Source organism: Bos taurus, chromosome 3, assembly GCF_002263795.3.
Source record: "Bos taurus isolate L1 Dominette 01449 registration number 42190680 breed Hereford chromosome 3, ARS-UCD2.0, whole genome shotgun sequence".
Classification (NCBI taxonomy): Eukaryota; Metazoa; Chordata; class Mammalia; order Artiodactyla; family Bovidae; genus Bos; species Bos taurus.
Genome location: NC_037330.1, coordinates 112,877,044 through 112,897,536, shown reverse-complemented (window position 1 = coordinate 112,897,536; position 20,493 = coordinate 112,877,044). Strand labels below are relative to the sequence as shown.

Here is a 20,493-nt window from a genome sequence, read left to right as displayed (position 1 = left end):
AGTCATCAGCCTTCCCGATGACTCTGCATGACTGCGCCACCATAGGCAAATAGGGCTCTCACTTGTGACGGTGCCCCAAGGAGGCTTTCCCCTTGAGAAGCGGAGTGGTGTTTAGGTGCCTCTGGGGTGACACAAGGAAGTGTCTGTTCTGTCCCCTAGGCAAGATTCACCCACACCCCTGTGCCACAGTTAGCTTTGATGAGACCACAGGAAAAGTCCTTAGAGGCCAACAGGGCAGGGTCGTGGCCAAGGGCTTACAGGGTTCAGGTGTTGAGGTCTGTCTGGGCAAATAACCCCAAAAGTTGCTCTTGGGGAGTGAGCGCCATTACCTGAGTTTCTTTTCACTTCCTGAAGTCAGGTGGCTGTTAACAAATCCCAAGGAGGTTCCGTTGAACATGAACGACACCCCCACGGCTCCCTTGTTCCCTAAAGGGAGGGGGAGAAGGGAAAAGTCAGAACACCCGACAGGCAAAGTTGCCAAGTGGTGGGAAATCATGGTTGAAGCCAAGCCACTCGTCAGGAGAGAACAGGTGTGGGGAAAAGTGGAGGCCAAGGAAGAAAAAGAGCAGCTTCATCTAGGGTGAGAGATGGCAGGGGACAGGGACTGGGGTGGGGGGTGAGGTTCCTCTAGAATAAGAAAACGGGGTGAACAGCCGGCAGCCTTGGGGTTCTCGGCAGGTCTGAGGGAGGAAGCTGCCGGTGTTAAGTCATCCTGGCATCGCCCTCTCAGCAGGTGTGTGTGTGTGTGTGTGTTTCCCACAGGTCCAAGCAGGGCCATCAGAAATACTCAGAAACCTTGAGAAGAGGAGGTAGAAGGAGGAGCCGGCGGCTGGGGTGGGGCTGACCTCGCACCAGCAAACCCCAGCTTCCTGGAGAGGCCAAAACCCGCACTGAGACCCGTGGTTCTCAGAGTGCGTTCCCCAGACCAGCAGCATCAGCACCACCGGGAACTTGGTGCAAGCGCACATCACAGGCCCCGCCCGGGACCTGCTGAATCAGAGCTTTGGGAGTTGCTGTTGTTCAGTCACAAAGTCATGTCTGACTCTTGCAACCCCATGGGCTGGGCTGTAGCCCTTCAGGCTCCTCTGTCCATGGGATTTCCCAGGCAAGAATATCAGAATGGATTGCCATTTCCTTCTCCAGGGAAACTTCCCGACTCAGGGATCAAACCCACATGTCTTGCATTGGCAGGTGGATTCTTTACCACTGAGCCACCAGGGAAGCCCTAAATATATTACGTTTGTTGTTGTTTAGTCACCAAGTTATATCCAACTCTTTGCGACCCCATGGACTACAGCATTGCAGGCTTCCCTGTCCATCACCATCTCCCAGAGTTTTCTCAGACCTCATGTCCACTCACTTTGAGAGTGGGAGTCAGTAATCTCTGTCTAACAAGTCTTCTGGGTCAGGAGTTCAGCCAACACTGTCCCACCACCAGCTATAGGGCAGTTTTTACATTTTCAAATAGTTGGGGGAAAATCAAAAGAAGAATATTTTGATTAAATATCTGATATAAAATTAAAATGATATGAAATTCAGAGTCTATAAACAACATTTTATTGGAACACAGCTATGCCCTTAGATAGAGTCCAGTAGTTATGACACAGACAGCATGACCTGCAGAGTCTTAAATATTTACTATCTAGCCTTTTAGAGAACAAGTCTGCCAGCCCTGCTCTAGGTGGTTCTGACACATGCCTGGGAACTTTCTCTGCCCATCATGGCAGCTGTGAGATGTGCTGGTCTTGAATGAGACGGGCTGTGAGTATAAGAGACACAACAGAATTGTAAGCCTAGAAGAAGAATGGACTGTAAGATAGCTAATAAACCTTTAAATTGAATACCCATTGAAATGGTAATGAGCCCTGGTGGCTCAGCCGGTAGAGAATCTGCCTGCAATGCAGGAGACCCATGTTCAATTCCTGGGTCGGGAAGATCCCCTGGAGAAGGGCAGAGCAACCCACTCCAGTACTCTTGCCTGGAGAATTCTATGGCCAGAGGAGCCTGTCGAGCTACAGTCCATGGGGTGCGAAGAGTCAGACACGACTGAGTGACTAACACTTTCAGGAGGTTTGATAAGATACATTGTGAAGATTGACTTTCCTTGTTTCCTTTTCCTTTAATTTGGTACTCAAAATGTAAAACCACCCAGCTGGCTAACGTTCTGTCTGGGTTGGACAACGAGACGGCCCCGGGGACGAGCCAGGCCGGGCCTCCTGACCCAAGGCTCTCTCCCCTCTGCCCTGGAGTTGACTCCCCTGTCCCCATGAGGCCCCTCCTGTCAGCCTTCTCCCCCGCCTGGGGCCTAGGCTTAAGTCCCTGCCCACCACGTCCTTGCCACAGGGCCTTGGGCAGGTTTGGGAACATCACTGTAGCCTCCAGAGTCATGTCTGTGAGGGGGGCTCACAATAGTCCCTGCCCCGACAGGGTGTTTGTATTAAATGAACACAGCAAGCACTTAGCACACACGGCCTGGCACTGGGTCCACCCTCTCGGAGGTCTCAGCTCTTCCACCAGCCAGTCAGCACCCAGTGAACTCCTGCCCTGTGCTAACCATGGCTGGGAGCCATTTCAGGGGAGGGAAATGGGGGGAGATTGGCCCCAGAGGAGAAGAGGAGGGGAGGGAAGCAGGGACTGGGAAATGGTGCATGGGAAATCCCCTGCATCCAAGCTGCCCTCCTAGAGCCATGAAACTCAGACTGCCTGGGCCTGCTGCCTCCCTCTCTGGCCTTGTCCCATCACCTGTAAGGCTGAGCCCAGCGAGCACAAGGCCTTTGCTTCGCTGCTCCTGCTGCGTGGAACGCTCCTCCCATTTCCTCAGCCCTCTGACTTCTCGGAGAGGCCCCTAGACCCCCCCCATCTCAAGTAGCCCCTGGAGCAGCCCACCCCCTGCCACACACTCTTTGCCGGCATGCTCACTCCCCACCATCCTGCTGTCAGTCTGTGTGTCCAGCTGTGGGAGCAGCCCTGTGTGTGGTGGACAGACACCCTGGGGGCCCAGCAGCGTGCTGAGTGGGGCGGGGGGTACAGTCAGCTCCGTCCCGCTGAGGGTGGTCCTATCTTGTAACGGGAGGTCTGAGCAGACTGTGGCTGGCGGCTGGTGGAGGGGGCGGGCAGCCCCGCAGAGGGGCTCGAGGGCTAGAAGCGGGTTCCTGGGCAGCAGAGGGCGTGGGCGTCGGAGCAGGGCAGCTGCTGCCACAGGAAGGAAGGCGGACAAGTGGGTGTGGACGCGGGCAGCTTGCGGTTTGTGAGCAGAAAGGCTGAGGGAGCTTTTCACGTTCGGTGGCGGCAGTTCTATTTCCTGTCGCCTCTGGGGCTCTGTCCTGTCCCTGACGCCAAGCACCAGAAATCGTTGGCCTCACCCTCAGTGCCACCCACGGCCCCCATGTGGGTGCACCTGCCCCTATGCACTCCCCGCCACTCACACACAGACTGACAGACTCACACTCACACACATAGACTGACAGATTCACACTCACAGACTGACAGACTCACGTTCACAGACACACACACAGACTGACAGACTCACGTCCACAGACTGACAGACTTACACTCACAGACTGACAGACACATTCATATATAGACTGAGAGTCACATTCACACAGCCTGACAGACACACATACACAGGCTGACTAACACACTCACAAACAGACTCACATACAGAATGACAGACTCGCACTCACACATACAGACTGACAGTCACACTCACATACACAGACTGACAGACTTATACTCACAGACTGACACACTCACATTCACAGTCACACACACACAGACTGACAGACTCACTCACAGACACGCACACAGACTGACAGACTCACTCAGAGACACACACAGACTGACAGACTCAGACTGACAGACTTACACTCACAGACTGACAGACACATTCATATACAGACTGAGAGTCATATTCACACAGCCTGACAGACACACATACACAGGCTGACTAACACACTCACAAACAGACTCACATACAGAATGACAGACTCCCACTCACATACACAGACTGACAGACTTATACTCACAGACTGACACACTCACATTCACAGTCATACACACACAGACTGACAGACTCACTCACAGACACACACACAGGCTGACAGACTCACACTCACAGACTGACAGACTCACACTCACAGACTGAGAGACTCACTTACAGCCACACACACAGATTGACAGACTTACACTCACAGACTGACAGACTCACAGCCACACACAGACTGACAGGCTCACACTCACACACGCAGACTGACAGACTCACTCACAGACACACACAGACTGACAGACACACATACACAGGTGACTAACACTCACAAACAGAGTCACATACAGAATGACAGACTCGCACTTACACATACAGACTGACAGAGTCACATTCATACATATAGACTGACAGACACATACACAGACTGATAGACACACAGACAGACTCACACTCACAGACACATTGACACAGACTCACACACACACTCACAGACTGACAAATTCACAAATACACACAGACAGACTGAAAAGACACAAAAAACTCACATACACATTCACATTCAGACTCACATACTCTATTACACACACACACACTCACAAATACACACAGACTCAGACACACACAGACTCACACACATACATATGCAGCCCTCCGCATCTGTGTCAGTTCTCTGAAGCGGCCTGACTGGTCCCACTGGCTCACGGCTGATAGCAGCGTTTCCACCTCCACCTGAGTCTGTCTAGGTCTAGACCAGGGGCCGAATCAAGCCTCCACCTGTTGGTAGATAACAGTTCTCTAGAACACGGCCGTGCTCTTCCAAGTTGCTGTTGTCTGCAGCTGCTCTCATGTGACGGCAGCAGGGCTGAGAAATTGCGCATGGACTGAAAAGCCTAACATATTTACTTCCTGACCCTTCACAGCACGGCTGTTGACCCCTGTCCTTGATCCCTGATACTCAAGGTGGGGTCTGTCAGCCAGCGGCCCTGACACCACTGGGAGTTCGTCGGAAACACAAGAATGTTGGGCTCCTCCTGAGAGGTGTTGAGTCACAACAGCATTCTGGCAGATCCTCAGAAGCACTGGGGTAGACCCCGGGTGCATGTAGTCTGGGAGGACCATCCGGAGCACGTGGAGGCTGGGAGGACCACCCATCCCAGAAGGGATAGACACGCGAGTGTGGGCAGAAATGAGCTTACGCAGAACACACCCCCCACCCCGGCTCACCCAGCGTGTTGGCGATGCCTGTCTTCACGTTGTCGGTGCAGATGTGGCTGATCCGGTTCTCGTGCTCCGGCTTGGCCAGCACCACGATGCGGATGTTCCAGAGGGTGTGGATGGCGATCTGGTGGGGGGGACAGTGCTGTGACCCTGGGCCAGGACACAGTGCTTGACCCCAGAGCAAGAGTTTCACACCCAGCCCTCGCTCTCAGGTGTGGGGCGGCCTGCCGGTCATCCCTATACTTTAGGGGACCCCTAAGGATGCTTCACAGATGACGCAAAGTTGTCTTAAAGATAGGGCCAGCACTGACTAGATTTCGAGGAAGTAAAGGTTACCTACAAGCTCGGGCAAGGGAGAGGGACCACCCCAGTGATCAGCAACGCCCAGGGACACCATTAATCATTGGATGCAGGTGAGCCTCTCTGGCCCTGAACGGCAGGGGGACCACTGAGCACACTCTTGCCCCCGAGATGCTCCCAACTTGCCAGGTCCACTGCCCAGGTGTCCCACCTGGGGCCACGGCCACCACTCACTGTTTTAAAGGTCATGCTGGTGACCTCTTGCAGGGAGTGTTTGAGTATCTCCAGCCACTCCTTCTCTCCCAGGGGGTCCTCCTGGGTCCCGATCACGTAGATGTCATGGGGGATGTAATCAGCTGAGTCATCCCGCGTCTTTCCCTGCCCCTTGGAGAGAAACCAGGACGTGATCTTCTTGGGAGGGGGGGCGTTACCTTCAACAGCAAAACCCAACACCAAGTGAGTCAAAGGTACATCAGGAGCAGTCAGAACAGACGCAGGGGAAACATGGGGGTGGGGCAGGGGGTCACATAGTCCCTGAAAACCAGTCAGGCCTCGCAACGAAGTACCTTAGGTACAGAGCGAGGCACTATCGTGTCCCAGGATGTTACATTGCTTTGTAAAGACAGCATTAAGTTTCAAAGGCCAGAAACACTTGAAGATTCCACATAGCAACTTGAATTCATAGCACAGATGTCAGCCACTGTCCTAGTCTTTGGGGCTATAGTGTAACTGGGACATAGGCCTTGAGGAGATTACTCTCCATTGTCTCCACTGAGACAGTGCTATCAGCTGACAGGTTTAGGATGGAGCCTTCTAACCCACAGTTAGGAGACAGCAATGCTCTCATTGCACAAGAGAGATCTCAGCCGAACACTGAGAGAGGCCGTGCAGGAGTCAGCCAGAGGAACCGAAGAGCCTGGAGCCCCTACTCCCGGCCCACCTCCACTGCCATTGGAAAACCTGAGCCTAAACAGCTCAATAAAGAAACAATGATAAAGATTTATTTCCCCCCAAATCTTGGAGGTTGAGTCAACTTTTTTTTACCCCCAGAGAGAAAACTGTCCTGGCTCACGACTGCCAAGAAGCCAAGAACTGGAGTGACCTGACCTCTACTCCCACTGTGATTCAGCGTGGGAACATAAGCCCTGGGGCCTGGTGGTCTCTGCTCGGGAGACCCTCCCACACTGCCCCAGTCAGCTCCTTCCATGGCATGTGAAGGGCATGTCTGCAGCTGTTCACCTGGATGGTGCACAGCCAAATCAAAGATTTCCATGCTTGCAGAAGGAAAGAGGGGAAAGGGCCAGGCACCTGTGTGCATGAAACCCTGGGTGTGAGAGCTGAGGGACTCAGGCGGCCAATGAGAAACAGTGGCAGAGACTGAGGGACACAGGAACTAGGCCCGCATTCTGTTGGATTGACCAAAAAGTTTGTTCCAGTAAAACCCAAATGAGATTTTTTTATCAACCCAATACTTCAGCGTGGCTGTGACTCTTCGGGTTTCTGGGCATGAAGACCTGGGGAGGCTGAGGCTAGTGCAACCAGGACGGGGGCAACTCTCCTGAGTTCCCTGAGTCCAGCCCATCTTCCACCCAGCGACAGGCCAGGGGTCCCATGTAGCTTTTTCATTCAGATTCCCACTCCCTCTGCTCAGCCACTTCCTCCCAGGTGACTAGTCTACTGCGTCGGGAGGGTGGTGGCCCTGATTCTGCTCCAGACCAAAGTGGGGGAGACATGCCCAGTTAAATTCAAATTTCAGATAAACAATGGATACTTTTTGGAATAACTATCTAAAATTCAAATTGACTGGAACTTCTGTATCTACTTAATTTTTTAAAATTTCTAACTGAATATTTAAACTAAGTAATTACTTAGTATAACTCAGATTAGTATAAAAATGTGTATTAGCATCTGAGTATACACTATGCATGTTTAGCACAATGGATATTTGGTGTATATTTGCACTTCTAACTGAACTGTTATACTAAATAATTATTTAGTGTAATTATATTCAGTATACTATAGTACATTAATTTATTTAAGATATTATACTTGGTATATATTAGTATGTAAATATACATAGCATATATATTTAGCTTAATATATATTTAGTATGTATTTCTGCTTCCCAGGGGGCTCAGTGGTAGAATCCACCTGCCAATGCAGGAGACACGGGTTCAATCCCTAGGCCGAGAAGATCCGCTGGAGAAGGCAATGGCAACCCACTCCATACTCGTCTTGCCTGGAAAATTCCATGGACAGAGGAGCCTGGTCGGCTACAGTCCATGGGACAGCAAAAGAGTCAAACACGACTGAACAATTGAGCACACACAGTTATGTATTTCTAGCTAAATTCTTATACTAAAAAATAATTTGTTGTTTACATGAAATTCAAATTCAGCTGGGCATCATCTTTTTTTCCTCTTTGTCGCTCAATAAATCTGGCAGCCCAAATCAAAGAGGAAGTTCCTTCTTCCAGGCCTGAAGCCCCTCGGCGAGTTGCCCAAGGCCGGAAGGTGCCCAAGGGCCCGTTCACCTATATATTCAAACTCTTTACCTAAAACTTTCCATTTCTGGCAACTACGTACGTAACCCCTTTCAGCTGCACTTGGCGGCTGAGAATCCCAGCGCTCCTTTCTTTTGCCTCTGGTCTCAGGATGGGTACCTGCATCTAGGGGCTGGGGGTGGGGCGAGGGTGCCCGAGGCAGCAAAGCAGAGCCCTTGAGCGGGACCGGGAGGCAGGGCGGCAGGCGGACCCACCCATGTTCCAGGTGCCGATAAAGATGGTGATCATGTCAGGCTCCGGCTGCTCCGAGTGCTTGTTCTTCATCTGCTGGAGGAGCTGGCAGAAACCTTCTCTCTTCTAGGGATTGAAGGGCAGACAGACTCAGAAAGGCCTCCGCCTCCCTGCACATGACACTTTCAAAGGACTGGTCAGCTTTGAGAAAACTGGGGGGAGAGCGGATCAGTGCTGACTTCCAGCAGAGCCATCTGGAAATACGTGCCTGAGGTCTTAAGAGAGAGGCTTTTCTCTAACCCCGACCTTCCTCTGCAAGGACCCGACTAAGGAAAGAACCAGGGACCCTGCGAAGACCCGACCACATCATGGGGACAGAAGCATGTGTTTCAACACAGAAAATCCTAGAGGCCTTCGTGTCCAGCCCTAGGAGGGGAATTGCTAAATGTTTTATGGGTCATCCATAGGCCAGAAGACCACAGATTTTAAAAATTTGGGTGCAAAAACACTTCATCAACAAGGGTGGATGGTCAAGATACATTGTTTGACATGAAAAGCCAATTAACAAAAAGCTATGAACAGCACCATTGCATTTGTATTTTTCAAAACACACACAAAAACCATCCTGAAAGACAGAATCCAAGGATTACTAGTGTATATGAGTGTTTTCTATTTTAAACTTTTTATTTGTATCAGTTATTTTTTACCAATAAGAATTAGATTACTCATGTAATGAAAGAAAATTTAAATGAAAGAAACTAACGAGAAAGAAAAGACCCCACGAAGGCTGTCCTTCCCTGTAGGCTTCACTCTGTTGTCCTGTACACAGCAGGGCACAGAGTGGACGTGGCCGTCTAGTAGCTTACCGTTCAATAGCAGAGGCGGGCGGACCAAGTGTGGCCCAGAGTTTTCGGCTACACCATGTGAAATTAGCCATGTTTGACGGTCTCAGACCTCTGTAGATGGCAATCTCCTATCATTCAGTCTAATTTAATTGCAAATCTAAGTTGCAGCTGAAGAAAGCAGCTCACTGAGAATTACGGTGGCTGTCTGTATGGGAAATCTGTGTCTAGGGGCAGCTCAGAACTACGTGCCTCGGTTTACCCTTGTACCTCATCTTCTGAGCATGTGACCATGAGCAGAAGTGGGTTTTGGACCTCTGCCCATGTGCCCAGCACGATGCGTCCCCTACCTGTCTGGAACTCACTTCCTTGTTTCTCCCCAGTTCCTTCTCGATCATTCCTCTCAGTCCTTTTCACCCTCTCAGCTAATTCTGGGGCCCACAGAGTCCCCACTGGCCTCCTATCAGCTCTCCCCTGCCACACAGGTAGACACAGCCAGGTTCCAGCACTCAATGGGGCAGTCCCCGTGGGCCCGTGCCAGGAGCCCTGTCCCTCCACCGCGGGGCCGACACAGTCAGCCACCCTTGACGTGCTGGGAGCCCCGTGCCTGGCTCAGCGGAGCCACATGCTTGCAGGATAAACAGCAGGGCCGCAATGCTGGGTTTCTGCACCTGGTTGGCACGTGTGAGGTGAGGGCTCAGGTCAGAGACTCTGTCTGTACAGAGGCCCCCACAACGCCCAGATCCCAAGTTTCTCCATCAGCCCACCCACCTCTTATTCCAGCAGCCAGACCTGGTAGGGAATCTCACTTCTGCTTGGGGGCTGTGCAAGTGTAGAAATGGAAGGGGTGCTGGTTGAGACTCAGATTTAAATCTGGGGTGTCTCCGAGGGCCTCCGGGTGCATCCCAGGGAAGCTCAAAGCCTCCCAAGGGGGCTCAGCGCTGGTAAGACATGGATGATAAAGGAGGCACTCTTCCACAGGCTGGCGTGGTGGCAGAGGTTGCAGATGGGGCTACTAGCTGGCCTGCATTCCCTCCACCTTCCTGGGCTTGGCTTCAGGTGGGAAGTGGGTGTGAGAGTTGAGCGAGCTGACGGTACCTGGTACCCACTTCCAGGCACCCAGCAAGCCTCAGAAACCATGCCTCCCTCACTCCCCTCCTGGCTCGTCCTAGGGCTTTGTGGTCACTTACTTTGGAGTCAGCAAAAACGTACTCCTTCCGCAGGGTCTTCTCCTTCTCTGTTTCCACCAGGATCACCAACTTGTTCAGAAACTTCTGAGACTTGATGAGCTGCAGGACTTAAGAGGGATGGAAAGTTACTTTTCTCGTTATCCTCCAACACGTGAGGAGTCTCCAGGGCACTCTGGCACCTGACCTCAGCAGTCTGACTTTTCCGGGCCCAGGCTGAGCACCAAGTCTGTGCCTGGTCTCCCAGATTCTTGCTCCTTGCTGCTCTTCCAGGGAGGAGCTCAGGGTTGGGAAGGGTGGAGCCTGGAATGGGAGGAGGTGGCCTGATCAGGGCAGAGACAGCGTGCCTGTCCATCTTTGCAGCTCCCTCCCTCTCTCCCTTCCTTCTCTTCCTCCCTTCCTTCTTGTGCTTGTTTGCAATTTATATCTAAATGAAAAATTAAATATTTGTGCTTCTGTCAATGATTAAAAGAGGCTCAAATCATTATGAACAATAGTACTTCCCAACTTCACCTCGCTCCAGTGTCCTGCTCCCTAGAGGCACTCACTTTCAATTCCCTGAATGGATTTTTTTGTTGTGAATGTTATTAATACTTCGTGTCTTTCAAAAAGATGCTTATATTGCTACTTCCTGGTGTTTCAGTCTTACGTACTTCCTATTACATATGGACTTCCCACCACAGAGGATGAAGATTTAGCTCTCTTTCACATTTACAGCCTCTTTCCCCACCTCACCATTCCCCTCCCCCTGTCCGTGTACAATTTCAGTGTCTCCACCATCCCTCTAATAATTACATCATCATTTTGGCTGGATAAACATTCCGTGTTTGTTATTATGGGAATGCTCTTGACAGACAAGCCTCGACTGCTTTCTTTTTCCTACACAACTTTCTGTTTTTTTCCTGGAGTTAATTGCCATATTTTTCCATTGGTCCTCACTCTCCCTCTGTAATTCTCTCTGCCATGAGGCCAAGAGCTTTCATCAGTTTCAATGCCCTGCCGGTTTCTCTCCCAGGGCCTCTGGGTCTTCTCTCCAGACCGGTGACCTCAAGGTCTGATGCAGAGCCATGACTTAGGGCCCGCCCTCTCCATCATCCAGGAAATCCATTCACCCCTGTCTCACTTGTATTGGATCCCCATGTCTTCCTCTTCCTCAGCTTACACCTTCATTTTGGTAGAGCAACATCTCTAGCAGCTTTCCAAGAAAGGGGATGGGGCGAGACACTTTTGGAGGCTTCGAATGCCTGAAAACGCTATACTCGCACTTCCCTGACACAGCTCTAAGTTGGGAATAATTTTCCTCAGGGCTCTCGAGACCCTGCTCCGTCATTTCTGGTTCGCAGCATTACTACTGAGACATAAAATGTCATTCCGATCCGCCTACATGCAGAAGAGTTCCCAGGCAGGCCTGACTGCTGTCCTGGGAGAGTTTGCTTGAAGGTGGCCTTGGTTGGCATCCAGGACTTTGGATTTGAGAAGGGTCCCCAGCATGCCAGGAACTAAGAGCAACTCACTATGCCTGTGCTACCTGTACGAACAGTGTGGTTTATGCTGAATACTAGTTTTCCTCCTGGGCTACAGTCATGGGGTCACAAAGAGTCAGACACAACTGAGCAACCAACACTAACTGGGCTTCCCCTGAGAGTCTGGACTCTGGGTGTGTACCAGGCTGAAGGTGACTAGGCGACCAGCTCAGTTCAGTTCAGTCGCTCAGTCGTGTCCGACTCTTTGCGACCCCACGGACTGCAGCACGCCAGGCCTCCCTGTCCATCACTGACTCCCGGAGTTTACTCAAACTCACGTCCATTGAGTCAGTGATGCCATCCAACCGTCTCATCCTCTGTTGTCCCCTTCTCCTCCCACCTTCAATCTTTCCCAACATCAGGGTCTTTTCAAGTGAGTCAGCCCTTCACATCAAGTGGCCACAGTATTGGAGTTTCAGCTTCAACATCAGTCCTTCCAACGAATATTCAGGACTGATCTCCTTTAGGATGGACTGGTTGGATCTCCTTGAAGTCCAAGGGACTCTCAAGAGTCTTCTCCAACACCACAGTTCAAAAGCATCAATTTTTCGGTGCTCAACTTTCTTCACAGTCCAACTCTCACATCCTTACATGACTACTGGAAAAACCACATCCTCGACTGGATGGGCCTCTGTTGGCAGAGTAATAATGTCTCTGCTTGTTAATATGCTGTCTAGGTTGGTCGTAACTTTCCTTCCAAGGAGTACGCATCTTTTCATTTCACTGCAGTCACCATCTGCAGTGATTCTGGAGCCCCCCAAAATAAAGTCTGCCACTGTTTCCCCATCTATTTATTCCCCTGTGACCAGCCTCCAGTGAAATCCTGGGATGCTGAGTCCCTAACAAGCACCCCTGGTAGATGGCATTTCACACGTGTTGTCACAACTCAGCAAGGGATGAATTCAGCTCGTGCTATGTGCCTCCGAGGGGAGGGGCTTCTGGAAGCTGCTGCCTGGTCTCTCCTGGACTTCACCCCAGGCATCCTTTCCTTTTGCTGACTATACTCTGTGTCCTTTCAACCGCAGTGAATCACAGCGATATGACTCCATGCTGAGTCCTGGGAATTTTCCCAGAGACTCAGTTAACCTACATATGATCTTGGGGACCCATGTTGTTGTTCTTTAGTCACTAAGCCATGTCCAATTCCTTTGTGACCCCATGGACTGTAGCCCACCAGGTTCCTCTGCCCATGGGATTTCCCAGGCAAGAATACTGGAGTGGGTTGCCATTTCCTTCTCCAGGGGATCTTCCTGACCCAGGGATCAAACCCAAGCCCTTTAATGTCTCCTGCATTGGCAGGTGGATTCTTTACCACTGAGCCACCCGGGAAGCACTGGGGACCCGTGACACAGTCTGTAATCTATCTTTTGCTTTGAAGTTTTGGGGATCTTTTCTTAGAATCCAGTATTGTGAGACTTTTCAACACTGCTATGCCTCAGGCTATGTTGGAATATGGTGGGCCGTTTTTAGTCTGGAAACTGGTGGTGTTCAGTCCTGAGGACCTTTCTTGAATTATTTCTTTAATGAAATTTCTCACCATTTCCGTGTTTTCTCTGACTGACTGATTATGTTGGTACTGGATCTCCTGGACTGGTCTTCTAATTGTTAAAAACCTTTTCTCTCCTATTTTCCTTCCTTTTATCCTTTTGTTCTACTTTCTGGGAGTTTTCCTCAATTTTATCTTTCCACCCTTCCTTTGAGTTTTTATTTTAAAATTTTCTGAAAAAAATTCTGCTATAATGTTTTATTTCTTCTTACCAATCTCCTTCCACTCCCTTCCTCCTCCTCCTTTTTCTTCACTTTTATTTTGTTCTCTGAATGTTCCTTGAATAGCATTCTGTTCTGGTTTCACGGCCCAGTTTCTTTTAAACCATCATAATTTATTTCCTCCAAGTTTGTCTTTTTGCTTATTTCTGCCTTGAGTCTTCTCCTATTGCAGGCTTCCCTCCAATGACTGGGGGTCCTTGGGTCCCAACCGTGACAGTGGGGACTGTCCAGCAAGGTTTCTCCACAGGGTGATCTCATGGGCTGATTCATGGGGAACCTCTTCATGGCAGTGTCTTTGGATTTTTGTTCCTGGGTTGGTCATCTTCCTGCCTGCAGGTAGTGGGCCTGGATGGCAGCATCCCAAGCTGGGTAAGGATACAGGCTGGCATCTCAGCATTCAGAAATACCTGTTATCGAGTCCTCTGTATTTGGTAGATTCCTCCGCCCTCACCATGCCCGGGGTCTCCCAGTCCCTAACCTCCTCAAACTTTAGGTCTTCTGCCTAACGTGTGAGGGGAAGCCACTGGCTGTGTGGAATGGACGGGGAGCTGGTGGGTCCAAGTCTTTAAAAAGATTTGTATCCAATCCTGCTGTTTATAACCCCAGCTTCACCCTCACTCCAGGCACCCTGATGCTATCAATTCCTCAGCCCTTTGTGGTTCTGTGGTGTGAGTCAGGCATCTCAGCTTTTCCTATGATACATTTAAAATTTAGCTGTTTTGGTTCCTATGGCATGGTTATCATGATCCATCGCTTTTCAGAATTGTGTTGCCCTCATTTTCTTTCCTGTTTTCTTTGTCCCTCTGAGTTTTGCCTTTACGAAGGGAAAAGACAATCCTGTGTGTGTTCAGCTACCCTCTTGAGCTGAAGTTTCACTCAAGGGAAATCGTGGGGGTTCCCTGCTCTCAGAAAGCCCATCGGCCTTATCAGCAGTGGTAAATGTGCCACGGCATGAGTCTTACCCACTACTGGAATGCCCGAACTCTTCCAAATCTGCTGCTGTTAGGCTGTGTCTCCTTACCTCTAAACGTATGGATTTCCTTCACATCTACTTGTAGGACCGTGTGGCTTCCCTGGGATGTGAGGTCTTGCTGGCTCAGAATTAGTATTAAAGTGAAAGCTGCTCAGTCGTGTCTGACTCTTTGTGACCCCATGGACTATACAGTCCGTGGAATTCTCCAGGCCAGAATACTGGAGTGGGTAGCCTTTCCCTTCTCCAGGGAATCTTCCCAACCCAGGGACTGAACCCAGGTCTCCCGCATTGCAGGTGGATTCTTTACCAGCTAAACCACAAGGGAAGCCTAAGAATACTGGAGTGGGTAGCCCATCCCTTCTCTAGCGGATCTTCCTGACCCAGGAATCGAACCAGGGTCTCCTGCATTGCAGGCAGATTCTTTACCAACTGAGGTATCAGGGAAGTCCCGATTAGTGTTATTAATATGAGTGTTAGCAGGTTCAGTAAGTGACCCGCTTGTTCCCACGCCTTGTCCCTCTCCATCTCATCTATTATTAGGTATGGGCAGGTCTACCCCCAGAACCTGTAGATCACAGGCTCCCCTGGTAGCTCAGACAGTAAAGAATGGGCCTACAATGTAGGAGACCCAGGTTCAGTCCCTGGGTTGGGAAGATCCCCTGGAGAAGGAATGGTTACCCACTCCAGTATTCTTGCCTGGAGAACTCCATGGACAGAGGAGCGTGGTGGGCTATAGTTTATGGGGTCACAAAGAGTTAGGTAGGACTGAGCAACTAACATTTTCACTTTTGGGTTTCCCTGGTTGGCTCAGATGGTAAAGAATCTGCCTGCAATGCAGAAGGCCCGGGTTCTATTCCTGGATTGGGAAGATCCTCTGGAGAAGGAATGACTACCAACTTCAGTATTCTTGCCTGGAGAATCCCATGGACAGATGCAGGCCACAGTCCACGGGGTGGACATAACTGAGTGACTGAGCACACCTCCAGAACATTCCCAGTCTGTCCATTTTTCCCCATCTCAAGCCACCACCACCTCTTGCCTCGCTGTCACAGCCCTTTAATTGGTCTCTGCATGTCTGCCTGCCTCCTGCCATCACTTATTCTCAGCACAGCAGCTAGAGTTCATTTTAAAGGCAGATCACACCATGCTCCTGCTTAAAACTTCTTTAATGCCTGCAATGTGGGAGACTTGTGTTTGATCCCTGGGTCAGAAAGATCCCCTGGAGTAGGACATGGCAACCCACTCCAGTATTCTTGCCTCGAGAATCCTCGTGGACAGAGGAGCCTGGCGGGCTGCACTCCATGGGGTTGCAAAGAGTTGGACATGACTGAGCGACTAAGCACTCACTGGTGGCTCATTGCACTTAGAGAGCATCCTGGGTCACCCAGGCCCCATGGTGGGCACCAAGTGCCCAATCTCTGCACCACCTGTGCTCCAGCCTCCCCACCTCCTCACACTTGGAACTTGCTGACTCCTTGAAACCTCTGCCCAAGGGCCTCTGCCCCTGGTTTTTGCATAGCCAGTATCTTCTTGATGCTCAACTGTCAACTCCAATGGCATTTTGTCATTTCCTCCATGACTGGCGTGTCCTCCTATTTAAGTTCCCAGATGAAGAGTTTACCACTCCCTGATGCCTTCCTGGTTTGTGTACTCGTTTCTTTCTCTCCCTGACCCTTCCTTGGATGTAACCTCCCTCGGGGCTAAGAGCACACCCGGTTAGCTCAGCTTCACACCTCCAGCACTCAGCAGGTTGTAGCTGCTCAGTGAGTGAGAACATTATGATTTCCTTACGTGGCAGCTGGCCTTTCTTACGTGTGGGAGACCTTGATGCCAGAGCTACTAAGGAACGTGGTGACCAGAACAAGGCAAGGAAGCTCCAACACCTGCAGTCAGAGAGTTCCTCCAAGAGGGCAGCACTTTACAATAATCACCACGATTGGAATCTGACTGCGTCAGGACTGCTAAGGACACGTCTCATCCCACCAGCCCTCACAGCAGCCCTATAGGAATCCACTTTACAGACGTGAACATGGAGGCTTGGAGTAGTTCAGTCAACTCGCTCAGCGTCACACCATTACTGGCCGCAGACGTGAATGTGGTTTACCCAGAGCCCCTTGTCCCTGAGGCACGCTGCCTCGCTAGTACCCGCTACAAAGAAGCCACCGAAACACACAGCCACATGAACTGTGTTCTTTCACTGGCCTCACAGTCATTCATTCATTCGTGCACTCAGTATGTGTTTATTGATCACGTATTCTGTGCCAAGCACTGTTCTAGATTTTGGGAATTTAACAGTGGACAAAGACCGCCCACCCCACCCTCCTGGGCCCTGTGGAGCCCACATTGATGGTGGAGGGGTCAGGAATTTATAAGTGACATTACCAGTGCTCAATTGGCAATCACTGAGCACGCACCGACCGGAAACCAGGTCCTGTGCGAGAACTTGTGGATTCCAGGATGAGTGAGGGGAAGACCCCACTCTTTGAGGGAGGGGACTTGTGAACAGTAATTGTGATCTGATATGACAGGTGCCATGACAGAGGATGAGCCAAGCCCCATCGACACTGAGGGAAGACAGGAGCCAGGCTGGTGAGGCCGCAGACAGCTGGCTGGCAAGCCCAGGGCATCTGTGCTTCTCTTTTAAGGGCTCACAGACCCACACCACAGTAGTTCATTCTGGACTCCAGCTGGGTTTTCTCAGGGCCACTGGTCTCCAGCTCAGCTCTATCCCCGCTCCAGGATCTCATGGCACCTCCCCAGTGTTCACAAGCCACAAAAGTGTACACTCACCCCGCAGACAGTAAACCCGTCCGTGCTCCCCAGCCCCCAGGAGAACATCTCCAACTCTTACTCTGCATTCAAGGCCCTGCCCACATCTGGGACCCCATGCCCCACTGCTCTTCCCTCCAGGGCCACAGCAAGTGACATTTGATTTCCCTAACATCCTGAGGCATTCCTTGCACATGCCATTCTCTGAGTCCAAGTGCCCTCCCCTCCCCTACCACATACTTGAATTCCTATTCAGCCTTCAAAGCCCCAGACAGAGCCACCTCTGTGGTGGGAGGCATCTTTGCACCACCTTACCAACAGAGCTAATCAGTCCTCCTCCAGGGCTAAGCTCACATCTGACACACGCTGTAATACATGCTCACGTCAGCTTTCCCTCCTAAACCACAGATTCTTGGAGGGAGGGCCAAACTCAGGGCTGGCCCACAGGAGATGTTCAAAAGAAAAACGTCCATTGAATTAACTGACAAGAATTCCCAGTGCTTCTCAGAATCCTGACAGGCGTTTCTTTCAATTCAGAAACCTCAAGCAAGCGGGCACTCTCTGACAATCTCCTTACTCATCTGAGGCTTCTGTTTCCTCTTATCAAAGTTGGGTCCACCCCTTTCAGTTCTAAGTCAGTCTCCATGACAGTGAAGAGGAACTTAGAGTTCTAAGCTGATCTCTCATGAGTCCTCCATGCTCACACCTTCAGTAAGTCACTGGTTCTCCTGCCCAGGTTGGCAGTGGATGGATCAGTCCTGCCCCTGCCCTGTGACCCCAACTCTGTGAGTATGACAGCCGCCACACTCCAGTGTTTAGGGGCTTCCTTTCCTGCGCTGTCCTCCTCACTGCTCCCTGCCTCCCTCAGAGCTGCCTTGGAGGGATAATTATACCATGATGATGGTGCTCATGCTCAGCTGCTTCAGTCATATCTGACTCTTTTCAACCCCATGGACTGTAACCTTCCAGGCTCCTGTGTCCATGGGATTCTCCAGGCAAGAATACCGGAGTGGACTGCCATGTTCTCCTCCAGGGGATGGTGGTAACAGTCAATTTTATTGAGCATCTGCTAGATGCTCGGCACTGTGTGCTTTGATGTTTACTTAAGACTCACGGCCACCCTACAGGATGCTACTGTACCCATTTGACAGAATAGTAAACTGAGGACACTGCTCTGTCTCTACTCCAGGAGGGGCTTCTACCATGACCACAGAGTCATGGACACACTGTAGTTCTTGGCGATTTCAATCAGCTATCTCTCCACCAGGATTTGGGGTGGGCCCTCCACACTCCGTTTGTGCAGTAGCCCATTATTCATAGTTCCAATCTGGTTGGTCCTAGATAACTTGCACATTCCTTGCTAGAGAGGGCTCTAGATCAAGCTCACAAGCAGCTGACCTGAGACTTCAGGCTGGGCTTCTGACACCTCCCTACTCCATCTACCTGCTTCTCCAGGCTGTATCCCACCTCCTGCACAGGGCTGGTCCCCAGACTTCCATCCGCTTGCCGCCCTGAGAGCATCCCTTGGACTTTGGTGCCTCAGCCCAGGTGGGACTCAGGAGCAGGTTTCAGGACAGGGCAGACGCATATGGGGCAACCCCCGTCCCCTGGCCTCTGCCTGGACGCTTTGCTGTGGGGCCAGTGCTGCTATTAGGCACAGGGAGGTACTCTCACACACATTAGCTCGTCTACTCATGACAAGCCTATGAGACATTACTATTATTCCCATTTCACAGATGAGAAAATGGAGGCACAGAGTGGTTAAGCCACTAGGCCAACATGATACAGCAAGGAAGTAGTGGAGCCTAGATCTGAACCTGGGCAGTCTAGCCTCGGAGCCTATGCAAGTTCTTATCCTCTGTCCTGCTGTTCCCAGCAGAGCATCTGGCATCAAGTTTTTGCTGAACAAACAATTTCCCATGGAGGTCCAACTCTAGGGTTTCTTGGGGGCAATGGGAGGAATCTGCAGGGCTTGGCTGTCAGGCCAAATATCTGCCCTCTGAATACTCAGCTCAGGCCAATGTTCTCAGAGGGGCGAAGCTGTGGCTTGTGTCCCCTAGAGACCTGTGTGGGACATGCCGTGACCTGCTCCCGTCTGCCACCTCTGCTGGCAAGAGCTTCAGGGCAGGTGGTGCTGACCCAGGACAATCTCTCAAGATCACTTCAGCTCAGGGCTAAATAGCAGAGGTCAGACAGTGTGGAGCCCACGCTCCCAACAGGCACCTGCTTCGCAAGGCTAGTGAGTCTGGATTTCCCCAGTTTCTCAACTCTGGCCATCAGTCATGGTCTCCAACTGTCTCCAGAATATTCTATCTATCCCACAAGCCAGGCCTCTAGCAGAACCAGATGAGAATTCCCCACTTCCAGATAGCAAGAAAAGGGTTTTCATGTAACCACATGTATACAATGACTATATGTATGTGCATATGTGCATAACTACAACACAAGTTTAATGAAAAAATATTTACCTTTACTCTTTGCAAGGGCTTCCCTGGTGGCTCAGACGGTAAAGAATCCGCCTGCAATGTGGGAGACCTGGGTTCAATCCCTGGGTTGGGAAGATCCCCTGGAGAAGGAAACGGCTACCCACTCCAGTATTTTTGCCTGGAGAAACCTCATGGGCAGATGAGCCTGGTGGGGTACAGCCCATGGGGTCTTAAAGAGTCAGACATGACTGAGAAACTAAGCACTGTAATGTTTTCTGTTTACAGAAACTCCTGTGATGTTTTCTGCTTTCTTCTCTGTTCTTTCTCTTCTCATACCACTTTATTAACAACAAAAGATTCTGATCATGCCTGGGATTGCCTGGGATTCCTTTTCAGAAAAAAAACATACCTTTATAAATATGTTCCAAGTATTGCATGGGACATATTTATACTAAAATTTTTCATTGTTTATCTGAAATTCAAGTTTAACTGGGTATCCTGTATTTTTATTTGCTAAATCTGGCATCCCTAGTTATATGCTACTAAACAGAGTTTGAATCCCTGAAGGATAAAAAAAACACTGCTTATGGACCAGAGGGACTTTGTCTTCAGGGGTTTGAAAACCTGAACTGGAACACAAAATGTTGTGTTAGGGTGGAAATTTATTTAAGGGATGAGTCTGTGGTGCTTAGTACTGTCTCGGGGAATCTGTCAGCCTTGTGAGGATAAACCAATATCAAGTGAGGAAATGGGGCTCAGAAAGTATCAT

The 20,493-nt window shown here is 50.6% G+C and overlaps 1 protein-coding gene across 1 annotated transcript in view; it reads right to left on the bottom strand.

The window, feature by feature from the left end:
* INPP5D (inositol polyphosphate-5-phosphatase D) overlaps positions 1-20,493 on the bottom strand; it is a 137,757-nt gene that overhangs the window by 34,417 nt on the left and 82,847 nt on the right. Inside the window, 5 exon segments of the mRNA NM_001101882.2 lie at positions 330-426; positions 5,210-5,327; positions 5,738-5,934; positions 8,261-8,363; positions 10,270-10,376. Of these exon segments, the coding sequence (NP_001095352.1) occupies positions 330-426; positions 5,210-5,327; positions 5,738-5,934; positions 8,261-8,363; positions 10,270-10,376 (622 nt within the window).